The sequence below is a fragment of the Thunnus albacares genome, chromosome 11, assembly GCF_914725855.1.
Source record: "Thunnus albacares chromosome 11, fThuAlb1.1, whole genome shotgun sequence".
NCBI lineage: Eukaryota > Metazoa > Chordata > Actinopteri > Scombriformes > Scombridae > Thunnus > Thunnus albacares.
This window is the reverse complement of record NC_058116.1, coordinates 9,253,213-9,271,354: the sequence shown is the minus strand read 5'-3', so window position 1 is coordinate 9,271,354 and position 18,142 is coordinate 9,253,213. Positions and strand designations below refer to the sequence as shown.

Genomic DNA, 18,142 nt, shown 5'->3' with positions numbered 1-18,142 from the left:
AGTCCTCCCATGTTCAACGCTTCTCTTCTTTTTGTCTGTATAAGAATCATAATATTGGAAACTAATGATTTCCATGAATGTTGATTTTGTGTCGTATCACATTCCCCATTTTTGAGTTGTGCCATTATTTGGTTTTTCAAAACACACTTCATTGGTTTGTCAGCTTCATTTTCTACAGTACTTGTTGGTCTTACTTCATTTGATCTGCATCAGTATTCTTTCCACTTCCTTTATTTTGTATTTCTATCAGGCCCTATCAAGCATGAGGTTTTGCCGCTTGTCCTCATCATGTTGCTCTCAGGACAACAGGATCACCCGTGTGCAAACATTATGTCCAATCACTCCAGACTACACAGAAGAATTTTAAAACTGACTTGTAATTGTGCCAGGATTTTGTAATATCATTATCCTGATTTCCCACTTTCGTCATCATTTAGGGAAAAAGTGAACCTTTCTATCCCATCACCTTGAGGGAAAGTCAGACAAACTCTGGGAAGCCTGTTTCCTGTTTCTGCATGCAGTGTGAACGTAATATATGTTCTTTTCTCATGACAAGTTTTACTTTAGTTAGTACTTTTAAACTTCCACAAAAACAATGGCTTGTCTAACAAAAAACACTGAAAATGTACATACAAATAATATCACTAATTTCACAATTATATAAATATTCTGAACTACATGGTATTTACATGCACACACATCAACAGTACACAGCTTTGGCTGATAAATGAGAATACATGTATTTTAGCAAAAGTAGTCCTAGCTACTTTTGCTAGTTGCTAAATTGTAGCAACTGTTACAATTATGTTTTATTTGTTACAGTATTTGTTAAGAAATATTTATAATGGTTAAAGTATAATGTCACTTCAACAAATAACCAACCAATATTCTGAGAGTAAATATTAATTACACTTTCAGAAAAGCATAACAGAAATCTTTTTTCCTTTTGTAAACCCATTTTCATATTATTTATACCAGTTGAAGGTAGTATAACATTATTAATTACACCATAAATCATAACTTACACCTGACTTAATGTTAGCATGAAAATGTGAGTAACGTCTACTCTTCAGTGAACTAAACTGACTTTTTTTCCACTATTTTTACTACATTCCTGGATATACGACTACTGTTGTGTATGGATAGATATCACTGTGCAGCCATCTTGGATGACACTGTGATAAAACTCTCTTCTAGGAAGGAACATTAGCATGTTACTCTTGACATGACTTGAAATAAATAGGAGTGCTACCTGGAGGGTTTTGGTCTGTCCATTAACCTTTAGACCATTTACAGTGGTGCAGCTGTCTATGCAGTAGAAGCTGATCCATTAGATCTACAGTGTGACTGTACTGGAACTGTTCCAAGGGCTCTGGTGAGCTATATAGGAAACAAAACTGAAATAGCTTTAGATACACTCATAGTGTGTTAAATTGTTTGTTTTCAACACGAGCATAAATCAATGTTACGGTGTTACAGTAATACACATATCTCTGCAAGTTATAAAACCACAACACTACTTTGGGTTGGATCCAGATCCAGCATAATACTGGAGAGAGGCAGAAGAGAGGAGAGAGGAGAGAGAAGAGGAGAGGGGAGGAGAGGAGAGGAGAATAGAGGAGAGGAGAGGAGAGGAGAGGAGAGGAATCACTACCAAACAAAGAACCACCAAAAACCTGTGTGTGATAGATGAAAGGCTAAGCAGCTAGCTGACATTGACCATAGGTTTCCAAGGGAACACTTTAAAACCTGGGCTATTTCGCCCATTTTGGCAGCCTGGATGGAATTCTGACATCTACATCCTTGTTGAGGAGCTATGTAGTCAATGACTGTGGCAAGCACGGTATAGTTTACTAGTTAACTGCAGTGAAAAGTGCTTCTCATAGCAGGATATTTTGAATGCATGAGAAGGTGAAAATTAGTTTAAACTGTCCTTTTAAGAAAATATGGGTATTTTTCATCACTGAGCCTTGTCAATACAGAGCAGCTTTATGTCACTGGGGACCACTTTGGGCCCCTCATGTAGACAATCAGACCATGGAGCTTTTCAGATTGTGTCATGCTGACTTGTATAGCTAAAATTATAGCTCTCCAGGTTTCTTTCAACGGTAGCTAACTACTCCTTTTAAAAACATCTTCACTATAATCACGTCAGCTTTCAATCTAAATAGGATTTTTTAGTGAGTGAGAGGATTATTTAAGAGTTGTTACTGCACTGAATAAAGGAAAAGGACTGCAGCAAGAGTGTAAAAAGAGAACATGGAGGACAGCTGGGCAGGTATCAATACCAGTAAAAAATGTTATTTTTGGGAGAAAAGTACAAAAAAACTGCCTGGAAGTTTTGTTTTCATTTTCAGTGAAAATACAGTACATCAAGATAAACATGACTATAATAAAACTAAGGACCTCAGAGAAATATGTATGACGTTCAAATACTAAAAGCAGCAACAACTGCGCAGGAGTCAGGAGTTGTTACCAATTTAACTCCGGTTCTCGCTACCAATCCCTGAGGACAACACTCTTGTCCGTGAGTCACTGATCTCAAACACAGAGGAAAGCTTGCCACCTGCTGTGTCAGGTTTCTGAGGTTCAGCTTTAGTCAAAGCATTTACTGTCAGAAATCATTTGAAAGAACATCCTCCCTTACAAAGAGAGTATATCTAGTTTGTCGTCGTCTTTGTTAATTCTAAAATTAACGCAAATCATCGTTATTAAAACAAATGTTTTATGACAGATGCGGATTCACACACCTCTGCACCAGCGCTCAGAGTTGACCTTTCATTACTTTTACTGATGCTCTGTTAATGATGCAGAGTTTGGAAAACTTGACACTGACCTGCTACTATCACAATATCCGCCCCCGGAGTGAGTAACGTCTGTTCCCTATTAAATCCAGAAAGCATGACTACATTGTTACAGTAGACAAGGACGTCAACATGCCATGTACGCTCTTCATATTACATAGTAATATCAATCTCAAACATAGTACCTGTAGTTGACAATGTTGACTACATTACACTGAAATGTCCCAGCAGTGTCTTCTTACCCTGAACCCTGTGACAAATGCTCTCTCTGGAGACAAAAGCCCTTCACACACCCATTAAAACCGTCCTCATCCACTTTCACAATGTTAACATCAGTTGTACACAGAGGCATTTCTGACACCTCACCATGCATTTTTTTTTAGTAATAATAATGAACTTCAAACGGTGCATCCATCTGTGTCAACTCTGCTGTACAACTGTTCAAACTTCTGGTCCTGTGAATCAATAATCTCATCGTCTAACTGCGCTATTCTCACTTGCTCTCTCTGTCTATCGTTCTCATCACTTTGTCATTTCGTTGTGAATCAGAGTTACTCTGTGCGTCAGCCCACAGGAGCTCAGCAGCTCCAGGAAAATCACAGTAGTTCCACAGCAGCTATTATGTATCCGGTCCTTTGAGATCCTGGAAGTAGTGAGTGTTAAGATGTGTCATATGTTAGAGAGAACCTGCTTTGTGTTACACCTCTGCTCCTCACACAATGCCGCACCTTCACTCACTGAAGTGGGGCATATGTCACACAGCTCCTGCTATTAAGGGCAGAGGATGAGCCAAATTACAAGATGATTTATAGAGCCTCCATAAGACACAGGGCAGAAAATCAAGTTGGAGAAAAGCACAGGCTTTACTATCCTTGTGTGATTACTATTTTGAGATGTGATGTGAATTTCCCGGTGTTCTTGGAGAAGAATGGAGCTATCAGGATTGAGCATGTCCTTGGTAAAGCCATTTACTGTATAAACTAGTGAGGTCAGTGAAATTATGGAAGTCCTTGAAATTAATCTGTTATAAGAAGCTTAAAGCAATAGTTCGATAATTTGGGAAATATTCTTATCGGCTTTCTTGCTGAGAGTTAGATGAGAAGACTGATACCGTACTCGTAGTCAGTCAATATAAGGCTACAGCCAGCCTGTTAGCTTAGCTAAGCATACAGACTAGAAGCAGACGGTAACAAAATCCACCTGCCAACACCTCTAAAGCTCACTTATTAACACCTATCTTGTTTGTTTAATCCATACAAAAACCGAAGTGTAAAATTGTCATGTTGCTGTTTTACAGGGGGTTGTGTCTGACTATTTCTTGGCTGTGAGCCATCCTTTAAAGGAAAAGTTCAACATTTTGGGAAATGCGTTTAGACACTTTCTTGCTGAGAGCTACATGAGAAGATTGATACCACTCACATGTCTGTACACTATGACTGAAGCCACCACTGCCTGCAGCTGGCTAACTTAGCTCAGCATAAAAACTGGAAACAGGTGGAAACAGTTTGCTTGGCTCTGTCAAAAAGTCACAAAATCTACCTACCAGCACTTCTAAAGCCCATTAATTTACGTGTTATATCTGATTTGTTTAATCGATACAAAAACTGAGGTCTAAAAACTACAACTGCTTGTCTGTTTCTGAGACAAGCAGCTGAGGTCAGAAACTTCCTGGGGTCTCTGCTGTTTGCCTGGAATCTGGTCCTGGTTAAGAATAGTCATTTTTAACATATGGTTAAATAGTGCATGACACAAAATACAAAGTCACTTCAAAGGTATCCAGACAGTAACATCTATCTTCACTCAAGTTCTACAGTTTCTCACATACAGTAAAATTGTGTTTAAAGTCGTCTTACTGTAATTTCTAGTGTTGTGAGATTAGACATTGATCTCAGTGTCACATTTAAGGGTACAGTCAACATATCACTCATGGCCTAACAAGAAATTTCACTCACCTTAAATGACTCAAAATGACTGAGGACAAGAAAGTTCATAAAACTGACAATTGAGAAACAATTTATTACTCCATCTAAAGTTGTTCCTTCAAATCTGACAAGACCGTGTCAGTTCCCATCCACAAATGGCCAATTTCACCCTTCTGTGTCAAACATAACTCAAAACAGCCACAGAAACAAAGCTGCCATCAGAAACTGTGGCAAGGAAAAAAGTGTGAAACGCTTTCAAGCATTTGTTAGCAGAGGTTCCTCAGTGTGACTGCTTTGATTATGCTTTGTATATGGCATGTAGCCCGCCTAATAAAAAAAACACATAAAACACTCACTAACACATCCGTCTAATTTTGCAAAATCAGCATCATTCACAGTAATCACGTTGTAACTCTCATTCAACCGCATGATGTTCTTCACAGCAACCTGTCACACCGCAGGTAGCAAACTGTGTCTATGACTCACTTCACAAAGCAATCAACTAATCATCGCTCCTCACTCACATTTTACCTGCACTTCACTCTGAGGATATCTGTCTGGCCTTTAACAAGGTTGTAACAAATATAGCAGGTATTCAATCTGCTTTATAAATGTTGTGTATATAAAATTGATAATGTTCTTCAACACCAACATTGAACAAAACAGAAATGGGGTTTTTTTTAGCTTGAAATGTTTTAATACATTTTCCAGGAAATGAAAAGTCCATTAGATGGTCTACCAAACAACAATACAGCCTTTTAAAGTGGTTACCAGGGCTACCACAGTTTGTTCGAAACAACAATATTATCTCTAATGTCTTCACTGAACTACTGTAAGTGCAAATGACAGAAAAGGTAGCCTGCTTACACCATTAGCTTGAAACACAAGTGTACCCTCAATGCTTTACTTCTATTTGGAAAGACTGACAATTTCATTGTATTATTATCTGGTATACAAGCTCATATTGACCTATGAGCTGACAGAAAGTGGATCAGATTAGACAAGTTGGCTTTAAAGACCAGACAGAATAGGTCAAAAACAGGATATCAAGTGACTCTCTAGTAAAACTGAATCCTGTCCTTCAGTCGTGTGTACTGTCTTATGTATCATATCAGATCACATCAACCACTACTGTGTGTGTGTGTGTGTGTGTGTGTGTGTGTGTGTGTGTGTGTGTGTGTTTGATTTGGTGTTAATTTTTAATTGTTGTATTTCTGTATTTTTAAACTTTGAACTGCCGTTGTGTATGAAAGTTACTATACAAATAAAGATGACTTGATATGTTTAAATACAGAATTACCATTTTAGTTTAAGTTCTTAAAAATGACAATGACTCAGTTCTCAGAGAGAATAGAGAGAAATTAGACACAGGACATCCCCACAAGTGCCATACAGACTAGAGTAAGAGACATAACATTTCACCACATCAGGGCATTTTAATTTTTATACACAGACACATAAACACACACTTTCACTAACAAACCACCAAATAAGACAAATGAAAAGATGTTATCCATCACAGAATATATGAGAGAACTAAACCATTTCATGGTGCCTATTCTTCAAGTGGAGTCCCATCAGGCCTAACCTTGAGGGAACAGAGAGCAGCTCAATGTACGGCCTGTGAAACCATCCACCTGCAGGTCCAGTGGCCAGAGTCACCCTCAAAGGCACCCAGCCAGGACCGCATGGGCCATCATCCCTCTCACCACTGCAAACAGGAGCATCTGGGAACTATCTAGAGCATCCTAGGGGATGCTTCATGTAAATTCAGTTGTTTTTTTTTTTTAGTTTTTAAAAATCCCTTTACCCTTGTACACCCTACTTCCCTCTCTCTGTATGTATGTAAACTGATACAGTACATTCACCTTATCATCTGAGTTGATTTGTATGTAAACTTGATTGTCTCTCAGAAGGAGGTAGAATGGCAGTCAGGGACTTGAATCTCATCACCCCTGCGGGTCATATTTCTCAAGAGCAGGATAGAGACAACGCAAATTAATCCACTGTGGAATTGATGATGTTGCTGTCATTATCACACTCAAAAAAGATGAGAGTGAAACAATGTGTCTTGTTGTCTTGTGACCCACTGCAGTGACACACAGCGCCATCCCTTTCCGATTACTCGCTTACAGCATTTCTGAGATTTTACATGAGAAGAAAATAATTTTTGACAACCACCAAATTTTGTTTTACATTAATGCCACACTTCCATCCTCTTTCCCTATATTAATTGCAATATAAGGATGAATACACTGTCAGCTGTGGACTCTCAAATATACTGCAGTTTAGCCATTTAGAAACTTACTGCAATGTTTCTGTATGAAACCTAGCAACATACCACGCTGGTTGGAGGAGGATATTTTTAGCCAACCCTGCTGTTATTCTAATTGTAGGAGTTGTTTGAATCGTACCCATCCCGTTTAATTACAGTGCTTTTCCTTTGTTACCACAAATTAAACTAGTGTGTGTATTGTACACAAATGAATCAAGCAACTTGCCCCTTTTTCTTCTTTAAAAGACTTGATTTTTTGGAAAGAACAGAATTGGAGATGTATTGCTCTCATATTGATCTGAGGCCAGAACTGCATGCAGAAAGGACACCAGCAGCAGAATCTAGTTATTAAAATGCACATGCAATTTCAGATGACACTCTACTCGGCGACGAATAGTGAGCGCACAGTGAAAAGAATATTTTACGCACAGAGATTCATAAATCTGATATGACAGCAAACAACATCTAGACAGATGAAATTTCATCTTATCACAGGGTCATTAAATATGCTGAATGCAAAGGCAGTAGTTGTTAAAAATATATTAACAGCCTCATAATCAACTTGTCAAATACAGTTTATAACAATGTAGATCATGTAAACTTAAGTCTTTTAAAGAAAATGACATTGTCCAAACAAGTACCTTTTATTTATCTATGTCCTTACTTATTCAGAGCTTTTATGATTTTACATAATGTGAGCCACCACAAATCTAAATCCACAGATGCCACAAATCCAAACATTTAAATTGTAGTCTTTTTTTAGTCTAATCGTAGTCTTTAGTGCCAATACAAGATTAGATGGTTGACCATGCCAAAGACTCAAATAAATGATCTCAGGTCACAGCTTCAGTGTGAGGTCAAGATAGAGCATTAAAGCTTCTGTATACCCACGGAGCAAACAAGAGCAATATAGCCTTACACTGCTGAAGCATCTGGATCTGCCTCCTGGCTCTGTCACACACCATAGAGTTGCGTTTTACTTGATACGCTATGAACCATCATCACGTGGATGCCTGGGTGTTCTGTGACCTGTACTGTCAGTTTGCTGTCAATGAGCCGCTGCTGTGCTACTCTGAGGAAGCCACCAACTGACTTCACACATCCACTGCAATTCTGCTCTTTCAGCAAACCTGGATACACTTCGCCGTCTACGTTTACAGCATTCGACGTTTCACGAAACCTACAAAGCTCAAAATATGTGACTGAGCTCTGATCAAACGTCCGGCTTTATTACTTATGGCAGTTTATGACATAACTTTCTCCTCTAACGTTTACCACCAAATGCCCTCATTAGACTGCCGTCGTTCATCGTGGCTATATGTGCCGTTCAATGACATTTATAAAGTTTCAAGATGACAGCTATGCGGTCATTTGCACGACCATTACTGCTACACATGCAGGCTGCAGGGTGAAACTTACTGTATCTCCATCCCTTCCACTGAGCTAGTTCATTACTTAATTGACTTAATGAAGTATATTCACTCAAAGCCGTGTAGCTATGCTGGGACATGAGAGTGGGAATTAAGGGTAGGCCAGCAGTTGTACTCGACGACCAACCCTAAGGACAATCTACTATAGATGAGACAAAGATCTTGCTGGAAAACAGTAGCACAGCTGAGAGAATATTAACTACTCAGTGACTTTAAAGGCTTAGTGAGACTTTATTGGGAAGTGGTTGTTCAAAAGGGCTAAAAGTGGATGTGTAGTCTTTATATAATACCAAACTGCCATGTATGCACTAAGGAGGTGAGTAGATCTGTTTACAACTTTGACCCAATGTTTTAATTACATCATCTCTCAGTGGTTTATCTTACCCACAGCTTCATGAAGCAAAGTGACAACTTGTTCAGTGAAGATGACTCCAAAGGGAGGAGATGCCTTAACTCGTGTAATGTTTGTGCCATGCACTACCCATTAAGCCACACAGAAACACAGCACTCATGGCATCTGGCCTCTATATAAAACAATGTGGTCTATACAAAGAAATGTTATATATATATATATGTATCTACAGCTGAGACTAATGCATTACCACTTAGTTTGAGAGTGAATACTTACTTGCCCTCTTTCTGTACATTGAATGAATGTCACAATGTGAGTAAAATTCAAAGGGATGCGGACAGGTTTTAAGGATGATAATACTAGAGAGAAAGAAGAACAACTGCAAACAGAAATAAGTGAAAATAATCAAAGAAATGAGATGTTTCATACTTTGATGACATAACTACCATGACTCTGAGAAAACACTGAAGGCTGACAAACATGCAACTTCTAAAAGCACTAGCATGAATTTTTAAATCACCTAATAAGTAAGCCAAGATGTATCACTTTAAATGCGATGACGCTGGAAAACAAGTCTCTGACATGATTATACCATTACTTTCCAATCTGTACTTCTGCAACAATGGTAGCTTTGATCCAGTTACAGCTTCTGCTCTTTGTTTAGAATTGTTTATGAAGAAAAGTGTTTCCATATAGACTACAAACACAGCTGTGTCAACCTTATATTTTCAGCTACTAAAAATTTTGAAACACATAATGACAGGCACCTATAGACAAACTCTCCACACACATATGACCTCATACTACCAACAGAAGGCAAATATAACAGAAAACACAAGACGCATAAAGAATTGACGCTCTCCTTTGAACCTCTTCAGATGGCCTGGTGATGTACGGTGCCAGTCAAAAGTTGGGAGTGTGTCTATGTTGACAAAGACTGACAGTCTTATTGATACAGTCCGGTTGGCTTAGTCTTTCTGTGTTCTCTCAGATATGTTGTGTTACTAAAAATACAGCCAAAGAGCTGGAGCACCATATCTAGGCCTTTGCAGTTCAGGCTTAGTGAGCACTACACTGGAAACACCTGCCTCTGCTGACAGAGGGCCACACAGAGGATTCTCCGTCCTACTACGAAAAGATACTAGAAAATCCTCTGAAGCTGTTTAAGGGACCTCCATAGCTTAAACAAATCTGTTGTTGGATTTATTTGACAATTAATGTTCAATTAGTTGGCATCTTTACAAGCACCCCACTGACACAGTCTGCATATCGGTCTTTACTTCATTTTCCAGTGTTCTACAAGCTCTATTTACTGCATCGGCACCATTCCTGACCATATTGTGCCAGCACCATCAGTTTAAGTGAATTCAATAATGAGCATCCACAAGTTGGGTTACTCTCACTTTGGAAGCCACATGGCTTCAAATTTCAGACACCTGACAGCAAGTCTCAACTTTGATCCATTGGCTGCATGGTGCTGAGCTTTTTTTTTAAAAATGAGTCGGGAAGCCTACAGCGAAGTCCAACTTTACTTTTAAAGTTATCAAACAAAGAGAAACGTCCTCCCCTTCTCTGAGTAATGTCTTTGTACTCCCTCATGGCAGGGTTGCACAGCTCTGATCAGTCTGATCTCCGACTGTGATTGGCCACCGCAGCGTGACGTCAGGTTGCGTTTCTCCAAAAGTTGACTCTGGATCAACTTTCTCGCTGCAGGCCGGTGCGGTGCCGTTGCAGCCAAAATCCCCACAGCCTAAACGTACTATTTCCATTCAAATGAATGGGAGGACTGGCATATTCGCCAAAATGCCTGATTTGGTCTGAATACAGACTTAGTGTCTTGCTGCAGCACTGAGCCTTGGTCAGTTATTACCCTAGACTCTACTGTGGTTTAGTCCCAGATTGTGCCTTTCATGTAATCAGCATTTTTAAACGTGTGCACCGATAACTTCATGCAATGCTATCCATTTTTTGCAAAAGATTAATACCAGCTAAATTAAACACACACACACACATACAAAGGGCTGTTTGACAACACTTAGAAAAGTTTTGGAGACATTTCCTGATTCCTCAGAGTCATTTAACCATACTGACTAAAAGATATTAAGTCTGCTACACCGAATAAAATATGTTAAATTCCAAGTTGCGATGCTGTTTCTGAACCCAAACATAGATGGCAGCCGGAAGTGACGCATCTCCTTGCTAGGAAAAATATGCGTTGGCACAATTTCTATATTAAAATATACAATAATAGAAAAAAATATACATAAACATATAGATACAGTATACATATGTATAAATAACTAGATTAACATGAATGTGATAATTCATTTTTCTATTTTGTTGTTGTTTCCTGCTACAAGCTACACTTGTCTTAAAAAGGTAGTGGTGATGGTGTTGGGGGGGGGGGGGGGGTTGAATAGGTTAAAAATAGTCTTAATTGTGCAGACCTTTGAGTAATTCTAGTCCTGATGTTTGAAAAGTCTTGGAAGAATTTAGAAATGTCTTCAAATCAGTTGTAAGTGTTGTCAAACAACCTGCAAGGTTTTCAAAGCTTAGCTTGTGTATCTGTCTCAGAGAGAAACAAGCTAGCTCCTCTGTGACTTGAACGTCTAAAATATAGAAATCGAGAGACACGCTGAAGCTAATTGTTTCTGTTCACACCAAACTAGGTTAACCACCGTCCACGATAGCTGATAGTAGACAATGTTTTGACGTTGCTCCTGCAGTGTCAGCAAGGCAAACTGGTCCCGCTACAGTGTGATGATGATATACTGCAGCTGCAGTGTCGAGGAACTGTACTGCTGCTGAGCACATCATCTTCAAACCCTCAGCATGAGGTAACAAGTAGCCCGCACTACATGCTGTCCACCTGGGGCTTTTCTGTCGTACCTACAACAGCCTGTTGAAATAAACATTGTTCATTCTGCAATGTGTTGCATTGTGTTAGAAACAGCATATAATTAATGCTGGTAGTGAAGGCATCGGCTTGTGCATTGATTATCCACACACATACTACACACACACACACAAAAAGTCAAGAATCTCAGTCGAAACGATGTCGACTGCTCAGGTGCAGGATTTGCATCAGTGCAGTGGAGCCCTTCGACATGCACTATTCGCACCTCAGCTGCCCCTGGCTTCTTCAACACTAAATCAACTCAAGTGCTGATATAAAATCATGTTTCCCTATAGGCCCGCATGATGAGTACTGGCCTGCAACAGCCGAGAGATAGACATGAAAGAATAGTCTGTCTCCTCCGGCTGGCTTGCTAAAAAGACATAGCGAGTAGCCCATTTAATCGAGAAGTGGTGTTGCAGAGGGGGGAATGCTGCTGCAGTAAGCCCCGGGATGGAATAATCTGGTTATAGGGAATCACGCTGGACAGAATAACTATGCGTGGATTTGATCCGCTGAAATAACATCTAGCCCGTGTGTGTGAGAGTGTGTGAGAGCGCTATATAAAAAGTTAGGAGATCATGGTGCCGTGGCGATGCGGGAGGGGGGGGGGGGCTTTGTGTGTGTGTGTGTGTGTGTGTGTGTGTGTGTGTGTGTAATGTGCGCTGCGCGTCCCCAAACCTGGGCTCGCCGATAGTAGCTGCACAGAATAAGTTGTTCCTCCCTCCCAGCTCCTCTGCATGAGCCACTCGCTGCATAAATGATTGCAGATCTATCACTATTACAACAAACAAACGAATAACGCAGATACACGCACACACACACTCTCCCTCGCTCTCACACACACACACACACATACACACACTCACACTCACGCGTGCACGCACGCACAACGCCGGTTCACAACGAAACGGAGGAGTAGGCATAATGGTGATGAGCTTACCACTTGGATTCTTGTTTTTCTTAAGACTCTTGCCACAAAGACACTGCAGCATATGCGTTCCTTTGCTGAAAATGTTCCAAAGAAACCACATTGATTTGGGCGAAGAGCAATCCAGTGGCTTAAACACCCAGATATAGATGAGATCCTTGCGGTTGCATAATAACACAATTGGATCAGTTCTCCAGGACAAGGCTGCCAATTGTATCATAGAAAAATAGGTATATCCAACTCCTATGCGTTTTCATTCACGTGGCAAAATATTCAGTATCTGTCAGACTTCGTAATAACGGTGTGTTTTCTTCTTCTGGCGTATAAAGGATGCCTCCTCAACTAGTCGATAATAGAAAATATACTCTGTAAATTGCATGTGTCGCACCGGGAGGAGACGGGCCGCCAGTAAACAAACAGAACTAACGTGAAAACAGTAAAACACGGTGGATTTCCGAGGAGAAAATCATTGCCTATTAGTTCATCACTCTGAGGAGAGGAGGGTGGATCTGCACAGCATCAAAAGCCAAGGGAGGATGCATCCTATGCACAGACTGCTGCAATGATAGCCCCAACAAAACACCACATTGCCGGATCAAGTCCAATTCGTTTCTGCTATAAACCAGCTTGTTTGGTGAGGTCAGACAACACCAGCCGCAGTTTTCATCTCTTACAGTCCCACACTGCAACGTTTCTGTTGAAGCCAGACTTGGGTTTCTTGGTGTGTGTGTATGTGTGTGTGTGTGTGTGTGTGTCCGTGATTCCTGGAGTGTGCGTTTCTTCCCTTTTTGTGGGGTATTTTCCTCAAGCCGTTTTCAGCGCCACGCCACTGGCATCTCCAAAAGTACGGTGCGCCTGTACGAAAACATTTGCATGAATTTCCTTTTAGCGTCGGACCTCTGTTAGAAATAGACGGGGAGGAGGGGTTAAATTGAAAGATTGGCTTTCCATTACGTAAACACGTGGTTTCTGCGCCGTCATATCAGTGATGCTCTCGGAAATCTTTATGATCCGACTCAGACTATTGTCACAAGCCGTATACCGGCTTAAATTCTTGGAAATTACGGTGTGTATGAAGTAGATCGTGTGCGTTTGGGGGGCATTAGTGCACCGCACGTCAAAGAGTCCACATATACATCACTCGTCTTCATTCAATTTCTACTCGATGTGTCATTTCTTTGCTCCCGGCGCCTTAAGTTGTTGCAGCTTTGATGTATGTTAATCGAGTAATTGCGCACACAGGTGTTAAAACTCACCTGCTGTAATATGGTTGATGGGGACGCTTTACGTGAGTGTGTGTGTCAAGCATTGCTAAAGCATTGCTGCAGCCTATAGGGCACTGCAACAGATCATCTATTACTTCGGCAGGTTGAATGAATTCAATCCAACAATTGCAGCAGAAAATGTTTTCACCATAGAAGTTAATGCAGAAGATTGGAAGGTAGAAAAACATATGTTTAAAACTATTTGGTCCGCCAGTAAATATGTAATTGCAGGGTACACATTTCAAGGGAAAAATTCTGGGTCATTTATTTGACAAAACATTCATATGTAAAATTGTGTGTTTATGTTTCTGTTCTGTTCATTCATCTCTGAGGACCGAGGGCCAGTAAGTGTTGCTCATGACGACTGTTACCACTGTGTGACTCCATTTCTCCATGGGTTTAAAGGTTTTCCATCACAGACTAAAGGGGGAGGAGAACATTGTTTTCACTAATCATACCTGCCTTGCTAGGTAGGGGTTGTGTGTGTGTGTATGTGTGTGTTTGTGCAAAGGCAAAATTCATTTTTTTTCCACCAAAACCATTTTATATTGGATTTGGCTCCCGTAGTGTTTTTGTCCCTCTGTTGTATGTGTTTTCCGTACTTCAGATCTAATAATCCTGGATCTGTCAGCGTGACTCCCTCTCAGCACAAATGGCAGAAGTCAGTTGGTCTGCCAGTGTTTGAAAGTGGACCCATTAGTTGTTCAGTATTGAGCTCACCCACAGGTGTTGGACACAGTTTGCCAGTAAGTCATCCTCGTTAAGGCTGTCATACAAAGAAAAACAAATAACCAACGTAATGACTGCAAACGACCCATTTAGAACTGATCCTGTGATTTTGAATTTGTGAAGGATGAGTATTGAGTTATTTTACTCATATAGTGATTTGCTGTAAATAAACTTAAGGAAAAAGGTTGATTCATAATGAAACAGTGTTGCATTAGATCACTCATTGATCCATCCATTCTCCAAATTACCTCTAAAACTGGCACGTAACACTTTGATATGTATTACTGCCATGTTATATTTGCAAAATGTACATCTCACAACTCTTGAGATTAACATTTTTTAATAGTCATGTTTTTTGTGGACAATGATGACACATTACAGTTGAACTCTGCGTTATTATCAGAAGCTGCTTTTGTCCGATGTAACGTTGAGTGAGTGGAACAGACAAAAAGCCGAGGTTTGTGTAAACAATATTAACCACAGCGCAGGAAGCTTGATGTGAGACTGGAGGGGTTCATTAGTGGGGTTGTGTTGTGTGTTCGTCTCTGAATTACAGCATTAATCCACTTTAATGACCTAGTTCTGTGGCACCCAGGTCTTGTCAGTTGTCTGTGTCCTCAGTCCTCAGGGATGTGGGCCACTTTGAAACAAAATGTTTCCAGATTGACTTTCTTTACACAGCAGCATCATTTTGCTGTGTCACTGTTTAAAAGGCCAACTGTAAAGAATGTCTTATTGATTTTAAGAGGGAGCTGTCAATTCTTCGTTACTGATAGAGTATGCACACGTGTGGCCGCTAAGACTTTTAAATGTGCACACACACTTAACCAGACCACACACATACATACACACATACACAGCACACCACGTCAGACATACGTAGTTACTTAAGCAATTAAAGATATTTCCATGCGTGTGCTGTATACTTCCACACGTGTCCCGTGAGGTCAAATGGACTCGCTGGAATCAGCACAAGTCGGAGCAGTGCACCGCAGGCTCTCCTGCTTTCTCCCTCCGCAGATGCCTCTCATGTCATCCTCTCTATCGATCCGTCTACCGTAATGTAAAGTATCATCACACCCTGGAGGATATCGTCTGACAATTTTGTCAGGGATCATTAGAATACTTCTTTTTGATTGCCCGGGCTGTGGCCAGCAGGAAGTGGCTCCCCTGTGAGTTTTAACAGCCTCTTTTCTCCTGATGGCGAAAAATAACTTGATTTAAGATGCACTGAGATAAATGGACTGGTTCCAGTTTTACTCATGGTCTCTGTGGCTTTACTGTGCACATTTAAAAGGCTCGCACATGGGGGAGTGTGAAGATTGCATGAATGGGTGTTATTATTTGGAGATATATGGTATACATGGAGGGATTCATAAACGATCTGAAAATATTTAAAGAGGTGTTTGATAACACAGGCTGTTTTGCCTATTTTAGGATACAAGTTCTGCACACATACAGTATATTTTTAATTTGGGTGAACTGACCCTTTAAAGTAGTGAGCGCAATCTATGAATGAATGAGCTACATGTGCTACGCTTTGGATTAGACTGAAGATATTCAAATAAAGTGTTAAGAGTTTAAAAGGTTACAGTGAGCATGATGGGCTTTGTTGAAGTAATTCAAGCATTCCTTTCAGTATTAATTGCTAACTTGAAACGATAAATGCCCACACATGACAGCATAAAGTACTCTAATGTGCTCTTTTGAAAGGAGAAGATATTTAAGCCATTTGCCTTTTACTGTTTGGGGATGAAAAAGACTAATATACATGCTGAAATACTGGACAATGATGAACTGAAAGTGATGTCAATTAGCCAGTGAAAACACATTAAGTGCTTCAACTAGTTAATAACAATTTTGGACAACTGAAGATCACTTAACAATAAATCTATTTGTACTATTGATTTCAAAACAGTGTTGTTAATACAGGAGTGTGATTCTATGGATTTGAGGGTAGTTTTGCAATATAATAAAACATTTCTACAGTTCAATCTGTTCAAAACCATTGCATTTGGTTATTCATGTAAAAAGCATTATGTTTCATAATCAGCCTGTTGTAGTTTAATTTAGGAACTTGTGCATTTGTCCAAGTCATGCCCAAGGCTTTCAGAGAATGCTTAGACTGGGACCACATTTATGTCCATGTTCAGTAGCAGAGTTAAAACCATCCGCTCCCCTTCACCCAGCATGCCCACAGCCAAGATGTCTACCAATCAGAGAAGGAGAGTGGGCCGTGTTTGGCACTGCTTAGAGCAAGTGTTCGCTCGCAAATGAACAGCTGCTGTGAACCACTTCATGACCAAAGACTTCATTTAAACATTACACACACTCACATATACATAAACACAAACTGTGCATGTAAACAAATTGTAGCCAGCTTGTGTTCATCACCGCTCTTCTCTTTGCCCAGTGAATTCCCTCCTTCAAGTTGTCTGCAACACAGTCGCTGATGTCCAGGCACAGAGTTGAAGGGCCAGAACTACTTTATGTTTGGCACTGTGCTCCAACAGCTTCAATACACTATAAACACCATTAAACAACTTTCTGGGTTGGATTAATTTACAGATATAAATTTTGTCAGAATGGGTAGGTGTATTTGTGTATGTATACTGCACATGGACTACAAAACACAGGCATGCAGGACAGTTGATATGTTCAGCACATATTAGCATCCAGTTTTGATTTCCTGCTCACTGGTACTCTGCTAATATGCAACACCATATGTGATGTTTAGCGCAGGGCTCCAAAACCTCTCCAGTGCACCCACATTGTGACTAATAGGGCAAAAGACCAATAGAACAAATTGAGAAATCCCACACACATAATAACCAACTGCTCTTTAAAATCCATTGTGACTAACAGTATTCATTATTGCAGACAGATAAGGGCAATGACACTGGGCCAGTGCAAGGGCGCTGGAAGCAGGGGGTCCAGAGGGCTGTTGCTGACCCCCGCCGCCCCCCACACACACACTTTACCCTTCTTCTACATTCTTTTTAAGTCGCGAATCACTGTATCCTCGTAAATGCCCCTATATTGCGAAACTTACAGTAAAAAGGCGTTTCAATCATTCCCATCCACTCTAAGATGTTAGGTAAAATGAAGCAGGCAAACATAAAACGGGAAGAATATTTACATTTACATTTCAATCCAATCAGACGGGTCCAAAGCACTTCCTTTTTGTGTAAAGGCGCTTGATGTGCTCCCAAAGTTTATTTAGGCTATTGTAGGCTATGAATGACATTCTCACAACAACATGTCATGTCGATAATTTGCGAGGGATAAGCAGAAGGAAAGTTTTTTTCTGATTTATCATTAAATATGGATTTGGGGCATGGATGCTTACAACACAAGGTCAACATTAACATTCCTATTGCCTGCTTGTTACTCAGCTGCAGAAGTGTTACTGTCCTGTAAACTTGTAGTTTTGGGAAATTAAACAAAAAAGCTTGTATCTAATCCCATAAACATTAGTTAGCTGCTTTGTGTTTGGAATTATACCACGTCACTGTGGTGCAAGCAAGCTATGGTTACT

At 40.2% G+C, this 18,142-nt stretch overlaps 1 protein-coding gene across 5 annotated transcripts in view; it reads right to left on the bottom strand.

The window, feature by feature from the left end:
• fgf14 (fibroblast growth factor 14) overlaps positions 1-18,142 on the bottom strand; it is a 129,689-nt gene that overhangs the window by 105,170 nt on the left and 6,377 nt on the right. Inside the window, exon 1 of one of the 5 annotated variants that reach the window (XM_044365419.1) lies at positions 12,623-13,784. The exons of the other annotated variants lie outside the window; for them this stretch is intronic. Within the exon in view, the coding sequence (XP_044221354.1) occupies positions 12,623-12,830 (208 nt within the window). The 5' untranslated portion in view covers positions 12,831-13,784. Of the gene's footprint in view, positions 1-12,622; positions 13,785-18,142 lie in introns of those variants that run through there. 5 annotated transcript variants of the gene reach the window in all.